At 37.7% G+C, this 26,409-nt stretch overlaps 1 protein-coding gene and 1 non-coding gene across 3 annotated transcripts in view; both read right to left on the bottom strand.

Moving 5' to 3' along the window:
* The window catches only part of MAB21L3 (mab-21 like 3), a 33,371-nt gene extending 11,706 nt beyond the window's left edge, over nucleotides 1-21,665 (bottom strand). The window contains exons 1-5 of one of the 2 annotated variants that reach the window (XM_031967362.1): nucleotides 21,519-21,665; nucleotides 19,383-19,532; nucleotides 15,450-15,641; nucleotides 13,979-14,257; nucleotides 6,284-6,424 (exon numbers count right to left, since the gene is read on the bottom strand). In XM_031967362.1, the coding sequence (XP_031823222.1) occupies nucleotides 6,284-6,424; nucleotides 13,979-14,026 (189 nt within the window). In that variant the 5' untranslated portion in view covers nucleotides 14,027-14,257; nucleotides 15,450-15,641; nucleotides 19,383-19,532; nucleotides 21,519-21,665. The remainder of the gene's footprint in view (nucleotides 1-6,283; nucleotides 6,425-13,978; nucleotides 14,258-15,449; nucleotides 15,642-19,382; nucleotides 19,533-21,518) is intronic. The other variant, XM_031967361.1, reaches the window with a different exon arrangement.
* Nucleotides 6,651-6,755, bottom strand: LOC111720745. The gene has a single exon (XR_002770303.1). It is a non-coding gene; the product is annotated as a U6 spliceosomal RNA (small nuclear RNA).
* Nucleotides 21,666-26,409: the final 4,744 nt, after the last annotated feature.

The following is a 26,409-nucleotide window of genomic DNA, read 5'->3' as shown; positions in this document are numbered from 1 at the left end:
CAGGAAAAACTTGGTTCACATATTATTTCAAATATTTAGTAGCTATATAATTCTGGGCACATCACTGGGCTTCAGTTTTTTAATGTGCAAAAAGAAGGGATTGGACTAAGGAAGCTATTGATAAGAGGAATGTTTCCATAGATATAAAATATTTATCATGGTACTTTTTGTGATAATAAAGAATTGGAAACAAAGTGGATGCCCATTGATGGGGAATGGTCAGACTAATTGAAGTACATGAATATAATGGAGTATTACTGTGTTAAAAGAAATTACAGAGAAGCAGGGAAAGATCTGTATAAATTGATGTAGCGTGAAGTAAGTAGAGTCAAGAAACAAGACATAGTAACTATAGTGATGCCAATGGAAAGACACATCAAAAAATCAAACATGAATAGAACAAAGTTATAATGATCAAGCAAGACTTGAATGAACAGATAAAAGAAGATACCCCTATTCACCCGGACCTGCTGCTTCCTGGAGATGGGAGGTCCATAGGTGTTAAAAATTGCACCTATTTTTGGACCTTTTCACTGTATTTAGCAGTGGTACTGATTTTTTTTCCATCTAAAAACTAAAGCTTGTTAAATAGGATGGCTCTTTAGGAGAAAGAGAGGGAAGGATGCTTGGGATGACTGTGGTTACATAAAAAAATTACAAGACATCAATAAAAACATTTTAAAAGGAGTGATGGTGAACTTAATGGTTCTAAGGCCTCTTCCAGGTTAAAATGTGTGTTTTTATTATCCTTTTATTAGTACAACAGTTTCTTCTCTACATTGATAGAGAAATGTGCTCATGAGGCTCTCCATCCAGAAAAAAAAAGTATCATAACACTTTCCCTCTTTAAATCTGCATTGATTCTTTACTTATTCATTCTCCTTCACTTTCCTTCATGTGATTGAAGAGGAGGAAAAGGAGGAGGAGGAAAAAGAAGAGGAGGAGGAAAAGGAGGAGGAAGACGAGGAGAAGGAGAAGGAGCAGGAGCAGGAAAAGAAAAAGAAACTACTTAAATATCCAGAAAAAAAATTGCCTTTTCAAGGGATCTGTATGTGCATGAATGTTTGTGGCAGCCCTCTTTGTAATGGCCAGAAACTGGAAAGTGAGTGGATGCCCATCAGTTGGAGAATGGCTGAATAAATTGTGGTATATGAATATTATGGAATATTATTATTCCGTAAGAAATGACCAACAGGATGATTTCAAAGGCCTGGAGAGACTTACACGAACTGATGCTGAGTGAAATGAGCAGGGCCAGGAGATCATTATATACTTCAACAACAACACTATATGATGATCAATTCTGATGGACTTGGCCATCTTTAGCAGTAAGATGAACCAAATCAGTTCCAATGGAGCAGTAATGAACTGAACCAGCTACACCCAGCGAAAGAACTCTGGGGGATGACTAAGAACCATTACATTGAATTCCCAATCCCTATATTTTTGCCCACTGAATTTTTGATTTCCTACACAGCCTAATTGTACAATATTTCAGAGTCCGATTCTTTTTGTACAGCAAAATAACGATTTGGTCATGTATACTTATTGTGTATCTAATTTATATTTTAATATATTTAACATCTACTGGTCATCCTGCCATCTTGGGGAGGGGATGGGGGGAAGGAGGGGAAAAATTGGAACAAGAGGTTTGACAATTGTCAATGCTGTAAAATTATCCATACATATAACTTGTAAATAAAAAGCTATTAAAAAAATCATTGTAAAAAAAAATTGCCCTTTCAAAAAAGTCTCTTATATCCTGGGCCAACAGGCAATGGGCAGGCAAGTAAAATCCCGAAATGCAGTGTGAGAGTTTAATGGAGCCTATCATTCCAAGTGCCAGACAACTGGCACTTTGGCCATCCTCCTCATCCTTCTCTCATCTAAACTTGGACTCTGCCCCTGGGACTTCCTACCATAATGGGAAGTACAGTATAGGAGAATATGAGACATCATAGCCAAGGTGCGTGCCTTGAGAAAACAAGCCCAACAAGAAAAGAGTCCAACACATGTCTCCAAAGGAATCCCCATTATAATATACTCAATAAGAAAAATTCTTTCTTTGATTGAAGACCTCTAGTGAGGAATCCACTATCTCCCAAGGCAACCCTTACAGTTCTAGCAAGTGACATGATGAGCCAGAATAGTGAGCCAATGGCATTTCAATATATATATATATATATATATATATATATATATACACATGTATAAAACTGATATATATATATATAATATATATATATATATATACACATGTATAAAACTGATATATATATTTTTTTTTTTCTTTTTTGAGGCAATAGAGGTTAAGTGGATTGCTCAAGGTCACAGAATTAGGTAAGTGTCTGAGGTCACATTTGAACCCAGATTCTCTTGCCTCCAGGGCTGTTGCCCTATCCATTGTGATCTTTTTTTTTTTTTTTCTTTTCTTTTCTTTTTAACCTTTTTTTTTTTCTTAAACTAGCACTGATTTCAGGACATGTAGAAGTGCCTGATCCTTAGAGTAAGGGAAAGAAAAAAAAAGTTAGTCCTAGGGACAATAACTTTGTATTTTGAGATTATTTTGAATTTAATGAGGAAAAAAAATTCTATCAACTCGAAGTACTCATGATTTCCCATGAAAAGTATTTGAGCAGCTTAAATGGTAGAATGTCTAAGAGAATGGTAGAATAGTCTAAACAAAAGAATAAGTTGATTGGCAGAATAAGAAGTGACCGAAAGGAACAATGGGCTGATGTTCAGATAGATTGAAGCCAAGTTTAAATGTGTGTTTCAGATCGAGATGACCCAATAGTTAGTTTTGTTTATTTTCTTAACTATTGGGTCATCTGGCTCTGAAACAAGGAAGTCCCAATCATGGTATTTCATTTAGCTTTGAATGGGAAATCAAGAGGACCTGTCTCTCTAAGTTTTGCATGCTAGATACAGCATAGATGTTCATGAGATACTTGAATTGACTGAAACCTAAGATGAAATAAGATAATTTTGAATAGCCAATGGCCATTCATTGATCAGGATAGGGCCTAGACCTACTATTATCCTGATACCAGAGTGACTATAAACTTAGTGTGTGGAACATTAGCATACTCCACTTCCCTCTCTATGCCTTTTGCCTTGGGCTTAGCTAGGTTCAGAATATTTAGAGATTTACATATTAATTTTGGAAGCACTGATAATTTCTCATTTCATACTGTAGACTTCAAGTATCTTTTCTCCTTTTTTTCTTCTCCTTTCTTAATAAGCAAACCCTAAAACTGTTGCTATTCCCATTCCTCCGTAACATCACCAAAGGAGAGGACTAGTCTCTGACCCCCCACACACATACCAAAAAAGCTCTGATAAAGTAGGAGACTCTCAGTCTACAGAGCTCCATCTCTGATGAGGGCCCAGGTCTCCCTCCATGCAAAGGGCTCTGCAGGGGTGAGATGCTCTCTCTACTGAATTCCATTTAGAATGTGCCCTTACATAACAAAACAAAGCAAGACTTTCCACAAGAGTATCTGGTAGAGATAAAATAAAAGAACTGGGAATAAAGATTCTTGCTCACACTCCACCCTTAAAATGTCTACGTTTTCCATCCACTCTGCTGCTAATTGTATCCATGGTGCTCAAGCAAAAATATGCTTATTAAATGCCTTTTCATCTCTCCATTTCTGGCCTAACCCAGTAAACTCCATGATGATAGTTATGTACTTGTGGTTTTATATATATATATATATATATATATATATATATATATATATATATATATATATATAACCACAAGTACATAATGGGTACCAAATATTTGATTTTAATAAAGACAGGGTAAAGAAGACATATTCATCATCTTTAACATCCTAAACTCTTTCAGCAATCACTTATTAAGTTTATACCTCTGTATTAGCCAGTAGAGATACAAAATCCAAAAGAAAACCATTTCTGCTGGCAAGGAGCTAAGTTTGGCTAAGGAGATGACATGTACATATAGAGTTAACTATAAGCAAATATAAGGAAATCTGGGGGAAGGCGATATCAGGGGGAAGGCAATATCAGCAGCCAGCAGCATCAGAGAAGCCCTCATTTTAGAAGATGTTACTTGAGCAGAGCCTTGAAGGACACGAGACTTTAAAATGATAGAGAAGGGGAAGTGAATTCCAGATATGGGGGATAGATAATGATGAAATATCTTGTATGTAGAATAGCAAAGAGGATGGTATCTTCGGATTGCAGATTATATGAAGGGGAAATAATGTATAATAAGGCAAGAAAAGTTGGGACCAGATTGTGAAGGGTCCTATGTGCCAGAGAGAGGAATTTTTAGGAAGTCACAATTCAGTAAATACAAGCATATTGAAATTTGCCTTTTGAAATGCTTAGCTTTGAATACACATAGTTAACCTATATCAGATTGCTACTGTTTTGGGGAAGGAAGAGGTAAGAAAGGGAGAGAAAAAATTTTGGAACACAAAGTCTTACAAAAATGAATGTTGAAAAATATTTTTATATGTATTTGAAAAAAATAAAATACTATTGAGAAGGAAAAAAAAAAAAAAAAGAAATCCTTACCTTTCTTCTAGTCTACACAAAGATTCCACTTTCTTGATGAATACCCAAATCACAAAGGCCAGTGAATGCAACAATACCCCTCCTTTATTCCCAACAATTAGTTACTCAACTTTACAATGAAGGCCTCTACCATCCATTACCTCCTGATACTGTTCATTTCCCTGTTGGAAAGTTCTGACTGTTAGAAAGCTTTTCCTTACAGAAAACCAAAACTTGACCCTTTGTAACTTGTACTCATTGGTCCAAGTTCTCCCCCCTTCTGAGTCAAATACATTAAATCTAATTTTTCTTTCCTGTGACCATCCTTCCAATACTCGGAAGACAGTTTTCATGTTTTTGGTTTTTCCCCCCTGTCTCCCCACCCCTCTTCTTTTCTCCTGGCTAAGTATATAACTAGTGCCTTTCATTGACCATCATGTGAAAATTTCCCCTTCTTTTTCAGCTAATGTTATTTCTCCAGGTCATTTTGCAGATGAGGAAATTGAGACAAAGGGGCTTAGGTGACTTACCCAGAGTCACAAAGTCTGTGAGTGTTTGAAGCCTGATTTAAACTCAGGAAAGAGGAATCTTCCTTAACTCCAGGCTTGGCACTCTACCTACTTTGCTATCTAGCTTCCCAAAAATAAATGAAATATTAAATGACTTGCCCAAGGTAACAGAGCTAGTATCTAAGGCCAGATACAGCTCTATCTAAGCTTCAAGGTAATACTGAAAATAATCAGGAGAGAGATAGAAAGCACTAGAATTGAGGGGGATTAGAACTTACTGTTCAGTGATGGGATTTTAGTTGGGATTTGTAGGAAGCCAGAGAAGCCAGGAGATAAAGATCAAGAGGGAGAGGGGGTTGGAGGCTTGAAGTATAGTAAAAGAAAATATCTAGAGCTGAGAGTTAGAATATCTTATTCAGAGAATAGTCAGGAGGTCAAAGTCATTGGATCAAAAGAATATATGACTGGAAGTAAGGTTTAAGAAAGGTAAGGAGTGGGGATCACATTAGGAAGGGTTTTGATCATTAAACAGAGGATTTTATATTTGATTCTAATATGATAGAAAGCCACTAGACTAGAAAGGGACCCCCAAGATCCTCTAGTCTAGCTATGTGCACCTCGGATACAATGAGGTCCCTTTAGGCCAGGAGTAGAGAACTTTTTTTTTTTTTTTTTTTGTCAAGGGCCATGTGGATTTTTATGATATCATTCATGGGCCAAACAAAATTATCGACTTAACAAAACTCAAACAGTGGGAGGTTATTGTATTTAGCTTTCAGCTCATCACCACCTATAGTTGCCTTAGCAAATGATTTGGTGGGCCTTGTTCCCCACCATATTACTGATTCAGACCACCACTAATAACACAATCTGTGTTGTAGGTATATATAACATAAAATAGTATTTTTATTTATTTTGTTCAACATTATATTCTAATATCATTTGGAGAGCTTGGGACTTTTGCCAGTCACATGTCAACCTGTGTATTTAACGCTTCTGCAATATAGTACAATAATTTTCTCTACTATATTATCCTAAAGGTATCATCTAGAATCTGCAGAAATTCCTTCAGGTGACAAAGTCCTAAGCTCTGATTCTTGGGATTTTTCCCCTCATATGTTGGTGTATTTCCCTGAAATTTTTACCCATTTCTGCCTGTTCTTCACTCCAGGACCAAGCAAAAATTTTTAAATTATAAAGTTTCTGAGTAGACATTAAATCTAAAGCCAGTCACCGTCTCTTACCCTTATGTTCTCATTGTGATAGAGTGATCTAGGAACAGCTTGGAATCTGATATCTCTGTAGCTAATTTCTTGGGTTAACTGATGGACGATCTCCTGCACTTCTTCCACAAGTTTGGAGAGTAGACGTTTTCTGGGTTCCACCTATGTTGGAAAGACAGGCAAAAACTGTTTTTGATGACTTAAGATCAGCTCTCTCATCATTCCAAAATTTCTAATCTGAATCCTCCCACAAGGGAAAATATTATTCCTAAATACCTGCCCTAGAGAGACTCGCAGGAGTGAAAATCATTGATTCTGGCAAATCTTTTTGTCCCTATTATAAATAGAGTAGTAATATATTATACTGATTAATTTTACAATATAATATATTACTATGGAATGCTTCATGAATTTTCATGTCATCCTTGCACAGGGGCCACACTAATTTTCTCTGTAATGTTCGAGTTTGTACTGGATTATTGTACTGCCAATTGTCCTGATCTGGATCTGGCCACTAGATCCAGATGGTTCAGGAGGAAAAAATGAGACTGATGATTTTGCACACACACAGCTCTTCCTCCTTCAAATCCAATTCACTTGCATATCATAGCATCACATCCTCTTGGAGAATAAAGAACAAAACAACAACGTGATGTATTATATTACATAATAGGGTGTATTAGTATTATAATAAACTCATTTGATTGTCACAACAACCCTGAGTGGCAAATGCTATTATTTTCCCCATTTTCAGGAGAGAAAACTGAGGTATGTGGCAGCGAGGTGGCACAATGGATAGAGCATCAGTCAGGAGGAAGAGAGAGACAGAGAGACAGAGACAGAGAGACAGAAGGAGAGAGACAGAAACAGAGAGAGAGAGAGACAGAGAGAGAGAGACAGAGACAGAGACAGAGAGACAGAGACAGAGAAACAGAGACAGAGAGACAGACAGAGACAGAGAGAGAGACAGAGACAGAGAGAGACAGAGAGACAGAGGAAGAGAGACAGAGAGAGAGAGAGACAGAGAGAGAGACAGAGAGAGGCAGAGACAGAGACAGAGATACAGAGACAGACAAATAGACAGACAGAAACAGAGAGAGACAGAGAGATAGACAGGAAGAGAGACAGACAGACAGACAGACAGACAGACAGAGACAGAGAGAGAGAGACAGGAAGAGAAAGAGAGAGACAGAGACAGAGACAGAGATAGAGATCTGGAAGTCATTTGAATGGAGACGATAATGGCAGATAACTGATGAAGTCTTCAGTCAGAGAATGAGAGCCTTGGAATGAGCTGGAGTGGAATATGAACAATATTCCCACAAAGGAGGAGGGGTGATCAGCCAAATAGAAGGATAACCAAAAGTGATATTGCAAAAACCCAGAATTAAACATTATCCAGGAATAGAGGGAGGATCACAGGGTCAAATGTCAAAGAGAAGTCAAGAAGGAAGAGAACTGAGATAGTGGGAGTAGTCTGAGAGCTTGGGGAAACTTGAGAGTGGCAGAGAGATCAGAGCAGTCAGATTGGGGTTTTGGAAAGATGGGAAGGCACTGAGAATTGAAGGGACTAAAGGTCACAATAAGAACAAAGAATATTATTAGGAGGAGGCCTGAAAAACAGGAAAAATGAGGGGAAAACCATTGAGTAAAAATAACAGATTATAAGCTTTTAAAAGTATAATCTAAGAGATAAGATTAAAAAGATAGGGAGATAAGCACCTAGCTGAATTTTGGCTTCTCTTCCAGAATGAATGCTAAGGTCATGAGGTGTTCCCTTTGGCTATTTATCATGGGTCAAGGGTCCTAAAAATTCCTGTTCCTTCTCTGGCAAAGATGAGAGGAGGATGACAAAACTCCATCTACTCCAACCCTTACAAGAAAAAACAAGAGACTGAGAGAAGTAAAATGACTTTTCTGAATGTCAGATAGAATCATGTCTATTGACTCCCATGCTCTTTCCACTAAACAGAATCACATGACTTGGAGACAAAGTCTTAATAGGATATTTTTGTTCGATTGACATGGAAGATTTGTTCCATTAGGACAGCAGTGGGGTAGGGGAAAGACTGCCTGGTTTAGGACTGGTTTGTTTTTTGTGCTGATAAAAATATATCTACACAGGTAAATAGTGTGAATATATATACATATATAGTATGTATATGTATATATACATATATTTGTCTTTTGTATGTTGTTATTTAGTTATTTCAGTTGTAAATAACTCTTTGTGAACCCATTTGGGGTTTTCTTGGCAAAAATACTGGAGTAGTTTGCCTTTTCTTCTCCAGCACATTTTACAAACCTAGGCAAAAAGGGTTAAGTGACTTGTTCAGGGTCATATAGCTAGTAAGTGCTGAGGCTAATTCAGGAATTTGAGGATCAGGAATTCAGGAAGAGTCTGATTCCAAGTCCAAAGCTCTATCTATTACATCACCTAGCTGCCTCATTATATCTATAGAGAGAGATGTGTGCATGTATATATAATTTCCCTTCCAGAAAAGGGAAATTTTTTGTCTGTTCCACGTCTAAATGGAGATCCTTTTGAGCTCTCTTGGACTTCCGTTCCAAATCCAAATCTATGATTCTATGTTCCCTATATTTCTTCACCTGTATTTTATAAGTCTGGTCTTGTATTTTACTCATGTAGTCCAAACCCCCTCAAAATGAGGGGTTGGAAGTAGTAGTCCCTTGAAATGTCATATTTCATGAGTACTATACTCCTGTTTAGGTCAAATTATGAATATTTCAGGGTTGAAAAAGACAAACAGAAGTTAAGCGTGATATGAGAAGGTGGGGTGTGACGTGCTCCATAGCTGGAGTATGATTTGTTCTGAGGGAACCAGATCATGTAGAGTTTTGTCCAAACAAGAAAGAGCTTCCACAAGTAGAAACCTGCCGGCCAGCTGGCCCCCACAACCTTAGCCTTGCCTTGCAAAATGCAAAGATATCACGTTCTCTCTTCCCTCAAGCCATGTCAGCATATCTACCCCATAATAAAGTATTCAAAAAAACAAAAAACAAAAACCAAAAAACAAAAAACAAAAAAACCCTGTCTAATCAGATAAGAAAGCAGGAATCCCACTTGGACTTTGGAGCCTTTACAAACCAGTAGAGCTCTAGGGAGATGATTTTTCTCATTCTGTGTTCACTAAGTTAATTAATAAAGCAAGACTTACTTCTCTTAACAAGCTGCATAGATTCTGCAGAGATTTTAAAAAAAAGAACTAAAAATATTTCTTTAGAGAGGCAATAGGCATCGATTGTAGAAAGCAATAGGAGAAAAGGCTAAATATCTTATAGGTCCATGGAGCATAACTATACAGGATTATGAAGGAACTATTTGGTATTTCAATACTTTTCGTGTAAAATATTTATTTAACAAAACCATAACAAAGATAAGTTTTTAAAGATCTTATATGGGGCAACTTGATAACACAGTGGATAGAATACTAACCCTGGAGTCAGGAGGAGCTCCAATATGAGCTCCCATATTTAACATTTCCTAGCTATATGAGCCTAGGCAAGTCATTTAACTCCAATTGTTTTGCAAAAGAAAAGTATTTCACTTGGGGCAACTAGATGATGCAGCAGATAGAGCACTGGCACTTAAGTTCAAATGTGATCTCAAATATGTAATACTTTCTAGCTGGGTGATCCTGGGCAAGCCATTTATCCCAATTACCTTATCCACCCCCCAAATTAAATAATTTTAATGATCTCATATGACAAATGATATGTTTATATTTTATATTGTATACAATTAAAAGAATTTTTAAAAGTTTTTTTAAATTAAATAATTGAAAGGCAAATTTAAATTTAAAATATTTTTTAATTGCAAGATTCTAAAAATATTATATTATCAGTCAGATCCACTTATAAAAATATATCAACCAAAGGATCTATGAAACAGAAGGGAATAAGCCTAGAAGGATCTTAATCTGTTCCTGGCCAGAAGAAACCTGGTTTTAAGTCCTGCCTCTGATATTTATTATGTGATCAGAGGCTTGTCACAACATCTCCAGGATCTCAGTTTTTCTCATCTATAAAATGGGGATAATATTAAATATTACCTGTAGTACCTATTTCACGGAGTTGTAATGAGGATCAAATGAGATGTGTGAAATGTTTTCAAATTTTAAAGCTCTTCTCCTTTACCTTTTCCTCATTTTCATCATATTCATTAGTAGGGTGCTCTTTTCAATGACAGAGATTTCAACTACTCTGAATGTTGCCAAGATTGTAAACCAGTTAGTCTGCCCCTTAGACAAATGATGTGAAAGCCATAAACACTGACCCTGATTCAAAACTTCCAGTTTGATAGGAACTGCCAGATTTTGGAATCCAATGGCATAGAATCCAAAGCACCTTCACACCATACTAAAAAGACATGGTTTTAAAAGATCTTTGGGGAGGGTCTACACATGTAAACTAATGGCAGACTTAAAAGAGTCATAATACACACACAGAGATGTTTGTGGGTGTGTAGATGTGTCTATATAAAAATATAGACACACACATACATATATATATATACATATGTCAAACTCCACATTCATATAGAACATTTTTACCAAATTAATAACAATAATAATAATAGATCACATTTATATCGTGCTTTAAGATAAGCCTAAGTACCTTATATAAATTATCTCATTTGACCCTCATAACAGCAAGTGCTATTATTATAGCCATTTCACAGATGAAACGATGTGGCTCAGAAAGTAATATGAATTGCTCAGTGTTACACGGTTATACATCTGAAAGGGGATCCAAAGTCATATCTTTCTGTCTCCAAATCCCGTGCCCTATGTATTACACTTTGCCATCTCTCACTCATCATAAACCATGTTAATGCTAGGTAGGGACCCAAGAAGTAATCTAATTTTTTTTTTTCCAGATGAAGAGAGTCCATTATGCTAGATGAGTATTTTGATTGAAATTTATGAGAGGTCATGAGACATTAATTAAAAGCAACTTTAAAGAAAGATATTGCTTGGGATTCTAAATTTTTGTGGGCTCTACCCTCTCTTCAACAAGACACAGTATAGTCCTGGGAAATTATCCATATCTACATCTTCACCTGGATTCTTCTCCATCCTCTTCTTATCTCTAAAGATAAATGTTCCATTAATATGTACTGAATACTACATTTTCCTTGCAGGCATTGTCTTAAGTCCTGCAGAGAGCTAAAAAAATTACAATAGAGTAATTCTTATTTTCTAAGAATATAATCTAAAGGAGGAGACAAGATAAATTGGTAGTTGGGGACAGAAAGATTGTAAATTCCTAGAAGATAGAAACCATGTCTTTTTCAATAAGCATTCCCTAAAGGCCTGATAAATAGATATAAACCCAAATATTTAATAACACTTTCTTAGATGGAAACAGACGTAGTCATGGATTGAAGTGGAGATGGACACCTTCTTGGAAGATTATGGAAAATTTGAACAGGTAGGGCATAGAAATTTTTAGAGTAGCTGAGGACAAATGGTTCTAACCTTGGCAATCTCCATGGTGCAACTGAATCTTAAGCATAGTTCTAAAGGAGAGTAGGAATATGATTTAGTGAATGCAACAGGGTGATGTTCTAACTAGGAAGTATGAGACAAGGGACAAAATAATGAGCAAGGATAGGAGCTAAATAATTATTTACCATATTTATACACATACATATATGGATGAATGAATAATTGAAAGCAAGCAAATCTATTGAGTTAAAGCAGATCTTTTAATTACAAAATCAACGTTCCTTTCAAGAGATTGGGAAATGAATGGGAAATGGAGCATGAATTTTAATCTGTGGGACTATAGATCTTTTGAATGATTATGCCTTTAAATTCATCACAGTACTCACCCTGCTTAACTTTTTAAAAGAATGTCAGAAACAATTTTGCTTACCTAAAACTTTAAAAAGAATCCAAGAATGTAGATGGAAAAGGACTCTTTATTTGATAGATTAAGTTTTCTTAAAAGGAGGTAAAGGCACAAAGTTTTAAGAAAGGACAAAATACCTACAGTTAGCTCTGCCCCTCTAAAGACAAATTTGCTTACTGAATATGATTACTTTTACTAGCAGTGCCTTAAGTCAAGAAAAGGATTAGGGGGCAGTTAAGTGGTGCAGTGGATAGAGCACCAGCCCTGAAGTCAGGAGGATCTGAGTTCAAATTTAATGGCAGACACTTAACACTTCCTAGCTGTGTGACCCTGGGCAAGTTACTTAACTCCAATTGCCTCAGGAAAAAAAAAAAAAAAAAAGATTAAAAAGGTACATTTTCATTATCCTCACAGTGAGTAGCCACCTATTTAATTTTTTTTTCTTATTCTGCCTAAGAAATCTCTGGTGGCAAAATATAAAAATAATACTTATTAATTAATTAATCCAGATGGCTTTTTCGCCCCCAATATGTTTAATAAAAGTTCTTGGAAAGTCCTGAAACCACTCAAGATGCTTATTGGTTTTAACAGACCCAGTGCCCTTATTTTCTGAATGAAGCAAAGGATTTTATGTTTTCCCTCCAGGATTCAGTTTCATCATCTTTGAATGAGGGGTTTGAGTTACCTTAGTACAACTCTAACTAGTTGATGATAGTTAGCTCTTTGCCTAAGGGTACTAAATTTACCTGCAGACACTGACATGTATTACCTGGCCAACTAGAAAACCAAAAACCCTTCACCTCCAGTTAACTGAGATAATCAGTTTAATACAAAAGCTGTCAGATAGCTGGACTAGCTGTGAGCACCTTCTTTCTTTGTAAAGGTGAACAGTTCCACCCTGTCCAGGAATTGAGTTCTCTACTCCCATCTTTCCACCGCTCTCAAGTGGGCACTGGCCCTAGTTTGTTTCTGGCACAAGCCAAGAGCCGTTTTTTTTGACTTAGGGCACTTCTAGTAAAAGTAATCATACTCAGTAACAAATTTGTCTCCAGAGGGGCAGAGCTGACTGTAGGTACTTTGTGCCTTCACCTTCTGCTAAGAAAACTGAATCTATCAAATAAAAAGAATGATGTACAGACTGACCATAATTCGTAGTCACCGCAGAGTCAGTCTGAGATTTCTTACAATAAGTTCTGGGCTCCTTCAGGAAATGTGGCCAAATGAAACTGTCCTTCCTTGTACAGGACACACTGTACTAGGCGCTCTGTAAGACACACACACACACACAATCACACACTCACACACACACACACACACACACACACACGCGCGCGCATGGCAAGGATGTCTCAGCCTCTGGGGGAGTTCACCAGTTCAGTCAGGGAGACAAAATTGACTTGAGAAATGCCAGAACAATTACAAAGCAGCCTCTCAGTGAAATCTAAAAGGAGATTGTAAAATAGCATAATATGAAAGAGATGGAACCATCTAAAAGGAACCCAAAAAAGGGAGCAGTAATGGGATGCCTCTAGGTTATTTCCATTTGCAATGCATACACACGCATACACGAATATGTATACATATTTGGGAGTTTGTACTTTTTTTTCTCTTTTTGCAAGTTATCTTCCCCCATAGCGTGTAGTTTCATGAAATCAGAGACTCATTTTTTTTTCCTTTTCTTGTATCCTCAGTACTTAGCACAGTGCCCGGCACATTACTGATTAAACCTAAAAGGGTTCTTGAGAATCCTCTCCTTTAATACCACAAAATGTACACAAAGATGCTGAGTGAACGGCCAGAGGAGAATGGAGGGACAGACACAGGTAGAATCAGTCTTACCTTATCCGAAACATATTGTTTCACGGCCTCATCTGAAAATGGTTCCATGGTTTCTTTTTTTGCTCCAGATTATGCTTTAGGTTCTTGGGCTGATTCTAACTGCAGGGATTTAAATGCCGGAGTGCTGTTTGTCTGGAGGCTGTCATCCACTATCCACATGTTGCCCCTCCCAGTTTCTCTGGGAGTTAAACAAAAGGGCCGGCCCAACACCTCCGGGATCTTGGTTCCTCTGCTCTGACTCAAATCGTCTTTTTGCAGGTCATAAGAACTTCTCTGTCACTTTTGAAAAGGGACATTATTTGGGGGACAGGAAAGAGAGAGAGAAACTGAGTTTGTCATTCATGAAAGGCTAGGATCCTTTTTTAGACTATTCTTAGAGAGTGTCTAATCTTCTAAGAAAGATTTCCCACTCAGATACTTGAAAGGGTTTTTTCCAGAGACAGAAAATGTCTTCTAGCCAGCCTTCCAAAATCTCTACCCAACAGCCTCCTTTGAATTCAGTTTTATTGAGACTCTGAGCAGTCCTTTGCCTTCCTGGGCTTATATATTATCTCTCTTTCCTCTTGTGTTGACAGTAAATAGCCCTGCCTGCCAATCTGGAGCACAAACAATTTGATCGAGTTTCTTTACAATAAACAGATAAAAAATTGAGAGATAATCAGTCTCAATCTGGCACCAAGCTTCAGGGAGGTGATGTGTACTGCTCTTGGCTTTTAGAACAAGATGCCCTGTGTGTGTTCTAATTTCTCTCTCTGTCTGCCTCTTTGTCTCTGTCTCTGTGTCTTTGTCTCTCACATACTTACAACGTCTCCTCTCTGTCTCTGCTCTTTGTGTCTCTCTCTTAAATTCTCTCCTTTTTCTATGTCCTCTCATTCTCATTCTCCCTCTTTCACACACATACATTCTCTCTCCCTCTCTCTCTCTCTGTCTCTCTCTCTCTCTCTCTCTCTCACATTCTGTCTCCTGTATCTCTTTCTGTCTGTGTCTCTCTTCTTCCTCTCTCTCTCTCTTACACACTCATACTTTGTCTCCTCTTGTCTCTGTGTCTCTCTTACATTCTCTCCTTTCTCGTGTTCTCTCTTCCTCTCTCTGTCTTTCTCTTTTTCTCTCTGTCTCTCTCTTTCACCCCCACACACTCTCTGTCTCTGTCTCTCTTACCCACACACATTTTCTGTGTCTCTGTCTCTGTCTCTCTCACTCTCTGTCTCTGTCTCTGTCTCTCTCACTATCTCTCTGTCTCTGTCTGTGTCTCTGTCTCTCTCTCTCTCTTCTCTCTCTGTCTCTGTCTCTGTCTCTGTCTCTGTCTCTGTCTCTCTCACACACACACACACACACACACACACACACACACACATATACATTCTCTCTCCCTTGTCTCTGACCCTCTTTTCTCTGTCTCTTGCACAGCTCACACACACGGTGGGGGGGGGAGGGGGGATGACAGGACGGAGGAGATATTTTGCTTGCTCACCTGTTTTCCTTTAAACATAACTTCCCTCTTCCCATGTGAAGGCCCTGTGTGACTGGCAATAAAAATAAAGTCACTACAAACAGGCCTGTAATAAGTGGAGAAAATGCTCCCATCCGGTTTCATCAGCAAGAGTCATGTTTAAGAAGAGCATGGGCAGCAGATACCCAGCCAGGTTGGCTTAAGCTGGTTTTACTGCAGGGGAAAAAAAGTTTCATAATGGCCCTGTCTCTGAGAAACCAGCAAACATTGCCTACTAGTACCTTATCAGTCAATCTGCCAAATTACAGTGCATATGCAGTCTCAGCATGCTTCCGTCAAGTTTTCCAAAGGTGGGGAATTTGTTTTGAGAAAACAATAACAACAAAAAAATCCTTTAAGCCTGTTGCTTTCCCTTTTAATTTATACCCATTAGATTAGGTAACCTTGACAATATCTCTGATCTTGGAAGTCCAGTTGGGTATGTTTTTGGTATCTCTCTGCCTATCTCTGCTGCCTTAGTGAGATATGACACCAGCCTGACCTTATTTATTCCTAAATTCATCTTTGATGTCTCTCCATGTCCTGCCATCTTGTGTTCGAGTCATTCCTTTTTAGAGAATATTATGGAAAAATCACTGGTAACAACAACAACAAAAACACATGCTCCTCACTTCTTTCCCTTGCAAATAGTTTAGTGTTTTATTTATTTCTGAAACTCGATAACTTTCTTATTTCTAGTTTGATATGGTGTGACATAGCAGAAGGGCTGGTGAGCTGGAAGAATACATGAAGGAAAGGATGGTCCCATTTCTCTGGGTATAGATGAAGACTGCTAGAAACGGATATCTAAAATCCTGAGTGAGAGTAATTATGTCAAAAGGGTGGGGAAGGGTTAAGAAGTTTACTCATAGTGACTGGGTTGCGAGTTGTTAGAGGTTTCAACCGGGAATATAAGTTCCTGGTTTGGGGAAATAGTGCTTTAAGGAAAAGGACACCAAAATACACTTCCACATCTACAAAACAGCTCAACCTGAATAAATGCATCCTCTATCTCCAATATTTGTCATATTTGTCAATACCGTTTAGTAATGAACCTAAATCATATAAATCAGTGTTACCCAAGAACCTACTATACATAAAATAGAGTTGTATCACTAATGCCCAAACAACACAGACAGATATATGAACAGGGATATATGTGTCTGGAGCTGTAATTTCATTGGTATGAGGAATTCATGAGGAGGAAATCCCTTTGCTAATGTAAGCTGGTGACTTCTCTAATTTCAAAGATGATCAATTCAAAGTTGAAAGTGACTTTAGAGGGCAAGTCCAAATTCTATTTTACCGATAAGGAAACAGGTACAAAGCTGTGTTGAATGGGACCACTACAAGTTTGTGTTAGATAGTCTCAGCTGGGCTCTTCCTGAGACAAGGAGACCCTTTTACAGTCTCTCAGATCCATTCTCTATCCCACTCATCTCAGCAGCCTTCCCTTGCCTTCTCAGATGAGAACCTTGCCTCATATTTCACTGAAATTACTGAAGCCATTTGCAAAGAGTGCCCTTTTTCTCTTTCATCACTCAGATGCTTTCTGCCACGTTCTCCTTCTTTACTCCTGTCTTGCACAAACACTTGGCTTAGTGCTATGTTGGTAAATGTTTAACAAATAGCTTTCTGGAAAAGAATATGTACACATTACTCACTTTTAAATTTGATTTATATTATTAAATTTTTGCTCCATTGCTATCTTAAGTCTAGACAACCAACAGAACAATTAATCAAGTTCTGATCTGCAGCAATTCCAAGGTATAAATGCATACATGGAAAGTTTAAGAATAGCTGGTTTTAGATGACTCCCTGAAAGTGGTTTTTTCCTTCTCCAAGGCAAAACCCTCCTTATGTTCAAGGGCTACAATTCCATTCCATTTTCTGCAGACTGTACCTTTATTATCTTTACTTTCTCATTTATCTTCTTTTTTTTATGAGAAGATAGTATTTATTTATTTTTTATTATAGTTTTTTATTTACAAGATATACGCATGGGTAATTTTACAGCATTGACAATTGCCAAACCTTTTGTTCCAACTGTTTCCCTCCTTCCCCCCACCTCTTCCTCCAGATGGCAGGTTGACCAATACATGTCAAATATTTAAAGTATAAATTAAATGCAATATATGTATACATGTCCAAACAGTTATTTTGATGTACAAAAAGAATTGGACTTTGAAATAGTGTACTATTAGCCTGTGAAGGAAATCAAAAATGCAGGTGGACAAAAATATAGGGATTGGGAATTCTATGTAGTGGTTCATAGTCATCTTCCCAGAGTTCTTTCCTTGGGTGTAGCTGGTTCAGATCATTACTGCTCCATTGGAGCTGATTTGGTTCATCTCATTGCTGAAGAAGGTCACGTCCATCAGAATTGATCATCATACAGTATCGTTGTTGAAGTATATAATGATCTTCTGATCCTGCTCATTTCACTCAGCATCAGTTCATGTAAGTCTTTCTAGGTCTTTCTGTATTCATCCTGCTGGTCATTTCTTACAGAACAATAATATTCCATAATATTCACATATCACAATTTATTCAGCCATTCTCCTCTCATTTATCTTCAATTGTTTCTTCTCTACTGATTATTTTCCTGCTACCTAAAAATATGCTGTCTCCTTTAGGCTCAAAAATCCTTCACTTGATCTACCTATCCCCTCTTGCTATTCTCCTATATCTCTCCTCTTTGTCATGGCTTAACTCTTTGAGAAAGCTATTTACCATTAGTGCCTCCATTTATTTCCCTCTCAGTCTTTTAACTCTTTGCAGTTTGACTTCTCACTTTTCATTCAACCAAAACTGCATTCTCCAAACTTACTATTTATCCTCTATTTGTGAAAACTAATGTTTTTTTTCTGAATTCTCAGTCCTCTTGATATTTCTGTAATCTTTGACACTACCGATCATCTCCTTCTCCTTGATGGACAGCTGGGTGACACGGTGAGATAATAAGAGAGAAGATATTCAAGAAAGAATCCTGTGGGACACCAAAGATTAGTGGACGTGACCTGGAAAAGGTATTTGTCTTCAGGAAAGCAGAACAGAAAGGAGCAGGGTAACAATGAAGAAATGAACCAGGGGAGAGTAATGACTTAAAAACCCGGAGAAGAGAGAGTTTCAAGAAATTGTTATTCAGTCTATTATTTTTTTCAGTCATGTCCAACTCTTCATGATTCCATTTGGGGTTTTATCAGCAAAGATACTGGAGCGTTTTGCTATTTCCTTCTCCAGCTTATTTTACAGATAAGGAAACTGAAGCAAATAGAGTTAAGTGACTTGCTCACAAACTCCAGGCCCAACACTATATACTGTACATCTCATTCCCCACCACATACTCTCTGATCCAATGACATTGTTCTCCTTGATCCATTTCTAGATTCTGTGTATGTTCACCAACTCTTCCATATGCCTTTTCTTCCTCATCTTTGCCTCTTCACTTGCCTGTTTTCCTTAAGGTCTTAATTTAAATTCCATTATTTGCAAGCAGCTTTTTCCAGTCCTCCTTAATCTTAGCATCTTTCTTCTGAGGTAATTCTGTCCATACCTTTTTTGGACATACTTCTTTGCACATTACCTCCTTCATGAGACTGGGAGCTCCTTGAGAGCAGAAACTGCTTTTATTTTTCTTTTTATTCCTAGTGTTTCTGGCACCTAAGTCAGTGTTTAGTAAATAGTAGTGACAAAAGGAGTTAATGACTTGTCCAGAGGCAGGACCCAAAGGGACATCTCTTAGACTCCTGGCTGGTTCTCTATTAGTTCGTTCACCTACTTACCTACCAAGGAGGGGCTTAAGAGATTCTTGTTTGATTGGACTGGATAGACATCATAGAACTTACAAACAAATAAAAGTCAAAGTTCCTGCCCCTAAGAATATAGAATTTAGCCAAATGTATACATACATACCTGTAATCTTAGCTGCTGAAGAGGCGGAGGCTGGTGAGATCTCATTAACTCTAAAATTCTGAGTTGCGGTGGACTATGCTGATGAGTGCGGACATCCAAAGTTCACCTTTGTTATAGTGAGTCTCTAGGAGTTGGGAGCAATCAGGTTGCCTAAAGAGGGAAAAACTGACTCAGATCAGAAACAAAACAGTTCAAAGTTCCTATGCGAATCATTTGTGGGCTAGGCCCAAGAATATCCATACCCAACCGGCCTAGATGGGGAAACCCAATCTTTAAAAGTTTTTTTTTAAAAAAAAAATCTATATCTAGAAATATATATATGTGTATATATGTGCCTGTGTATATCTAACTGCACATATACACATAGATCTGGATATATATAAATATATATCAGTCTAACCTAGAAGGGGAAACCTAGTCTTTTAAGATTTTTAAAAAAAATCTATCTATAAATAAATATCTATAATCTCTCTCTCTCTCTCTCTCTCTCTCTCTCTCTCTCTCTCTCTCTCTATATATATATACATACACATATATATGTGTGTCTAACTACACATATACACATCGATATATGTATATCCAGACTGGCCTAAATGAGGAAACTCAGTATTTAAAATAAATTAAAAAACCCTTTCTATAAATAAGTAAATAAATATTGCATATATATATGCACATACATATATGTGTATCTAATTTCACTTATACATATAGATTTATGTATATACATTTAAATAACTTCATGTAAATGGACATATGGAGGAAACTAGGTAGATAAAGGGCCTAGATTCATCTTCCTGGGTTCCAATCCAGCTTCAGACACTTGCTCCTGGGTCACTCTGGACAAGTCATTTGACCCTATTTACCTCCATTTCCTCATTTGTAAAATGGGCTAGAGAAGACAATGGCTAATTGGTCCAGTATCTCTGCCAAGAAAAGCCTAAATGGGGTCACAAAGAGTTAAGACATGATTGAAAAATACAACAAAATGGAGAGATTTCCCAGAATCTATGGCCCTGTGATACCACTCAATGAATCCTTTATCTATAATCCAATTTTTGGTTTGTAAAGTTCTAAGAGAAAATTTATAGAGAAGAGGTCATCTGGAAGAAATCTATCTAGCCTCGATGTTATCTAAATCAACCCCTCATTTTATAGGACTAAGGTAATTGCCTAAGGTTACATAAATAGTGATGGACAGATTTGAAACCTCATCAAACTACAGCCTTACTTTCTTAGTTTTGAAGTCATCTATATCCTTGAGCTTTTAACCAATATTCCTTCTTGCTTCTCTTGCCTCCCTTGCAAACCTCTCTATTTGAGCTTAATCCTTCTAATATCCCAACTCTCTGGGCCAGGGTTAGAGAGGGACATACATTCCTTGTTCCTCATCACCATTCTTTTGTTCTACACTCCCACCCAACTTCAGTGACTTTTGAGCAACTTTTCATTTTGGGTGATTAACACCCATGTCCAACACTCACCCTCACTGCTACCCTCAATGTTCTCATTGACTCATTTCTAGGTTGCTCTTCCAGCTTTAACTCACTCCTTGGCTTTGAGCCTTCTCCGTTGTACCCTCTTCTAGGAACTTCAGTCTTAAGTCCATCATCATACATCTTGAACAATCTTATGTCTCTCTAGTCCTTGTATCAATATGAACCCCTACATCTTGGATCTTTCATTGTCTACCCCCAACTCAAATGTCCAAAACTGACCTCCTTCCAAATTCATTCACCACATTCCTATTCCCTTTCTTCTAGCTTTAGGATTATTTTTGACCCTTCTTGTTCCTCTACTTTTCATCTCCAAGCAGTTACCAACATAGCAACAACAACAACTAACATTTGAGACTTGTAAAATACTTTACAGATATTATCTCACTTTATCCCCACAGCAGTCCTAGGAGGTGAGTTGTTATTATCTCACTTTTACAGATGGGGCAACTGAGGAAGACAATAATCAGAGTCACACAGCTTGTGTCTGAAGTTAGAGTTAAACTCAGGTGTCCTTGATTCTAGACCTTTGATTTACTGAATCACTTAGACTGTCCTAATATATAGAATATCTCTAATATCCACCTTCTGTATCCTCTTCTTATAGATACTCTCTAAATCTAGGCTTCTCATCATCACCCACCTATAATGTAAATTGCGCCCAAAAAATCTTCTGGTTTGGGTAGTCTAGTCTTTCTTGACACTGTGCAGGGTAAGTGTGATCTAAGTTGCCCCCTTCCTCCTGCTTGGCAGTTCTTCCTTTTGTGAAATCATCTGGGCTCAGAACCTTCTAAGCTAAAAAGTTCCGTGCTCCATGAAATCTTGATAATTGCTACCTCCATGCCTGTGACATCAGAAGCAGAAAGCCAATCAGAGTATCTGACTAAAATCTTGAAATTCCAGAGACTCATGTTGCTCTGGTTGACATGTTGCCAATAACTATGGGGCCATATTGGAACATCTCCATCATGGAGATGGAGGTTTGGTTCCCAGCCCCAGTATGGTAGGTATTGTGTGCTGAATGTACCTTGACAAGCATCAGCTGCTGCTCTGACTAGAACCTGATAACTGTAGTCCTGATTTGAAGAGATAGTTCCTGATCTGGTGGAAGAAATGGGAGACAAATTATCTTTATCATTGATTATGAAAAGTGACTTTCTATGATGATTAAGACTCCCTTTCCCTGCCTCTTCTATCAAAACCTAAAGACTCGGATACCCAAGGATTAAGACCATTGTGATTGTATCTGTATCTTGCTATCTCTTATCATGGCACTGTTCAAGCCTTCCGTTTGAATGGGTTAAAAAGATACTCATGTAAAACATGATACCATTTTGGTATCATTGGCTGATCCATCTCTTCGAGGGAAGGGGAAAAAAAGGAAGGAGGGAAGGAAGGAAGGAAGAAGAAAGGAAGAGAGAGAAAGAGGGAAGGAAAGAAATATGGAAATAAGGAATGAAGGAAGAAGGGAAAGAGGGAGGTAAGGAAGAAAGAAAAGAAGGAAAAAAGGAGCATTTGTTGAGGGCTTACTATGTGTTAGACACTGCACTGAGAACTAAGGATACAAACATAAGCAAACATCAGAGATAGTCCCAGCTCTCAAAAAGCTTTTATTTTCATGGGAGGAAGATAACATTTGAGGAATGCCTGAAAAATCATTCACACTGACTCTGCAGGCTTCCAATATGTCTTCCCCTCTCTCCTTTTGCTCCCTTTTAACCTGTTTTTCATTCTACTTCCAGAATATTCACCCTAGAATCATTTCTATATTCAAGGATTTAAAGGATTCCTTATTGCTATCAAAGTAAAATCCATACTTCTTTGTGTAGTACTCTGTAAGACCTCTATAAGCTGGTTTCTTGACTCCCTGTCCAGGTTTCTTCCCAATGAACCCCCTGCTGCATAAATATTTTTGGCATAAATGACCCTCCCATATGTAAGGGTGTGTTCCTTTCTATGAATATTCTTCCCAGCCCCAGACCACCTATTGTCCTGTGGAGGTAGCCCCTTTTGCTTCTCTCATATCATCTGGATAGGTCAAAGCATGGGTTGGATGTTAATTAAGCTGATGAATTTTTCTTGCCCTAGACCCCTCATTAAAGACTCCAGCTGGCTTCACACTAATTAGCCTGGAGCTTGGTCATTTGTGTCCAATTGGAAAAGTTCTGACAGCAAACTACAGGGCATGAGATAAGGTTAAAAGGAATTGGAGAATGGGGTGAGGAGTGACTGGTACCTGGAGGCTAGTTAAGTTTTCTTTACAGGTGGAATGATTTGGAAAGAACTATTAAATCTGTTCCAGATGTTTATTCATTCATGGGAGCCACTCTTTATCTCCAGTACAAGATCATCTGGGTAGGGGTGCTTGGGACTTGACATGCAATATCTAGAATGCACATTGAACATCCTACCTGGGTTTTCTTTTTCTCTTTCTCCCTCTCCTTCCTTCTTTCTTTTTTCCTTCCCTCTTCATCCCTTCTCCCTTTCCTCTCTCTCCCTCTTTCTTTCCTTCCCTCCCTCCTTTTTCATTTTCTTCCATCTTCTCTCCTTCCTTTCCTCCCCTCCCTTCTCCCTTCTTTCCCTCCTTCCCTTTCTTTCCTCCCTCCCTCTACAGTTCTAAAATGGGAATAATAGCATCTACCTTATAAATTAATTGTAAAAACCAAATGAGATAATATATACATATAAAACACTTTATAGACTTCAAAGCACTAAATAAATGTTAACAACTGCTATCATTGCAATAGATGCTTAGTATTTATTGAATTGCAAATCTTGGAATTAGAAGTAACTTTAGAGATTTAGAAGGATCAGCTATCTATAATGGGATGGTACTACAGAATACAGAGAGGGAGGAGAGAACAAGCACTTGTTAATTGTCCACTATGTGGCAGGCACTGAACTAAGCAGTTTACAAATATTATCTCATTTGATCCAGGGAGATGGGTGATACTATTAGTTCCATTTTGCAAATGAGGAAATGGAGTCAAATAAAGCTTAAGTGACTTGCCAGGATTACATAACTAGTCTGAGTTCTAGGCAGGATTTGAACTCAGGACTGCCTGATTCTAGACCCATTATTCTATCCTACTGCACCACATACCTGTCCCATCATTTTATAGACTGAGATAACTGATGCTCAGAGGAGGGAAATGATATTGAAATTAAACAGGATTCCCTGTTCAACAAGCCCATACAGATCCATCCCATCAATTTCTCCCCTCATTCTGCATTCCTTTTACTACACTATTCTTTCTCCTTTAAATAGTCTAACCTCCTACCTAATGAGGAAATCCCCACTGTTCCAACCTGAGCAAATATCTATTCAGCTTCTATTTGTTTGCAAATTTCAAGAGAAAGGGAACTCAACACTTACAAAGAAGTCCATTCCATTGTTGGAATAATTGAATTACACAATATCTGATTGGAAGGGACTTTGAGATCTTCTGATGCAATCCTTATTTGAATAAAGGCTTCTTTTCCCATAATCTAAGTAGTTACTCAGTTATTGCTTCCCCTCTGATGATGGGAAACTCTTTACCTTGAAACTCCATTCATTTCCCCTTGGAATAGCTGTTGTTGGAAGGAAGGGTTTGTGTGTGTGTATGTGTGTGTGTGTGTGTGTGTTTATTTTAAGCAAAATCTGCCCCAGGCAACTTCCATTCAAACTCTGTTTAGTCAAATGAATAAATCTATTTTATCTTTCAGAAAATACCAGAAGTCAATTCTATTTAGAGTAATTGTAGTAGTCCTCCATTCTCCAGCTCATTTTTCATACGTGTCTCCAGAAAGCTCTCCTAAGCCCAAGGCATATTGTAGCCAACATTCTGCAGGCTTCCAAATGAAGGACAAATTAGTACAAAGGAAAACTATTTAGGTAATACAGTAAAAAGAGTGATTAAAAAAGAATTCCTCTTCCCCACAATATACAAAAGGGGTATATGCTCTTACATCTTACCTTACACCTGTGGGAGAGACGGTACACACAAGGAACATATAATCTAGGAAACCACATGATACAGTGGATAGAAGAGCTGGATTGGAAAGTCCCAAGTTCAAATCCTGCCTCAGAAGCTGTGTGAAACTGGGCAAATCACTTAACCTCTCTCAATGATGATGGCACCTATCTGCTTGGGGAGGTGGGGTTGTTGAGAAATATTCATATTCATAAAGCTCTTTGCAAACTTTTAAAGTGCTAGAAATGTTAACTATTATTTTTTTGGCTTTCTTTTTTAAATAGTTTTTCATTTTTCCAAATACATGCAAAGATCGTTTTCAACATTCACTTCGGCAAAACCTTGTCTTTCAAATTTTTCTCCCTCCCTCTCTCTTGCCCTCTCCTCTAGACAGCAAATAATCCAATATATGTTAAACACGTGCAATTCTTCTAAATATATTTCCATATTCATCATCTAGCTCTTCTCTTACTGCAGACTTTTGCGGCTATTGCTTATTTTCTAGAAAATCCTCCACAGTCTTTTGGGGAGATCATCAGGTTAACTGCTCCTCTGACTGAGCTGTTATCTTTTGCCAGTCTGTTCTTTCTACCTTGCTGCTCTCTGCTGGTGTCTGCAGGGAGCCATTGCTCTGGCTACTCTTAGGACACTTGTTCTGAAGCTCTAGCAGTGGTCCTCAAAGTGTAGTCCAAAGAACTGTTGGGTCTCTGAAACTCTTTCAGAGGATCTACAAATTCAAAATTATTTTTTATTATAGTAAATAGCTATAAATATAACCCATGTGAACAAAAACTCTTTGAACAGATCCTCAATAGTTTTTTAACAACATGAAGATACTGAGAACAAAAGTTTGAGAACCACTGCTCTAAAACTTCCCAGCCTACAGCAGAAAGTATCCGTCCACTCTGACCCATTTGTTCCATAAATTATCCAACCAAGCAGACATACTCAGTGAGCCAGCTAGGTAGAGAAACTGTTGAGTATTTAAAGATATCTTTGGAACTGATTCTTTGTCTTACCTACTATTTCCTAATCTAATTTTACATGGTAAGGTTAGAAATTTCTTTTCAACTCCTTTTCACTCCAATCGTGCTACCTGTGGCTCCTGCAAATTTTACCAGGTAAACAAGAGAGTAAGGGTTTGGTGGAACTGGCATTTTATCTTATTTTCTGCCAGTATCACAATGATCACTTTTCCAATACTATCCCCCTCAATTAAAAAAAATATTCTAATAGTCATAACACGCTTGGTATGGAGGTATATTCATAGGTGCTCATCATAAACGTTATTAACAAACACACAGACCCAGGTCATCATCCCAAATACCCAGCAAATAACCACATGCAAGATCATAATATATAGCATTCATATGAAATTTGTCTGCAGAGCCAAATGTACAGCACAAGTATCATGTTAGAAAAATAGCACAGAGCACAGAGCACAAAAATCCATTAAAGATCCAACAGGTGATATCCAAATTCATAGGTAGTGCAGTGCTCGGTCTCATTTGTTCCCTAGACATAAATTCTGATTGGGCTTTGCCTCCATCAAACTAAGGCCTGTTGAAGCTTAAAAAA

This window comes from Sarcophilus harrisii, chromosome 4, assembly GCF_902635505.1.
Source record: "Sarcophilus harrisii chromosome 4, mSarHar1.11, whole genome shotgun sequence".
In the NCBI taxonomy this organism is placed as follows: domain Eukaryota; kingdom Metazoa; phylum Chordata; class Mammalia; order Dasyuromorphia; family Dasyuridae; genus Sarcophilus; species Sarcophilus harrisii.
Note: the sequence above shows the minus strand (reverse complement) of the source record. Positions and strands in the feature narration are given on the sequence as shown.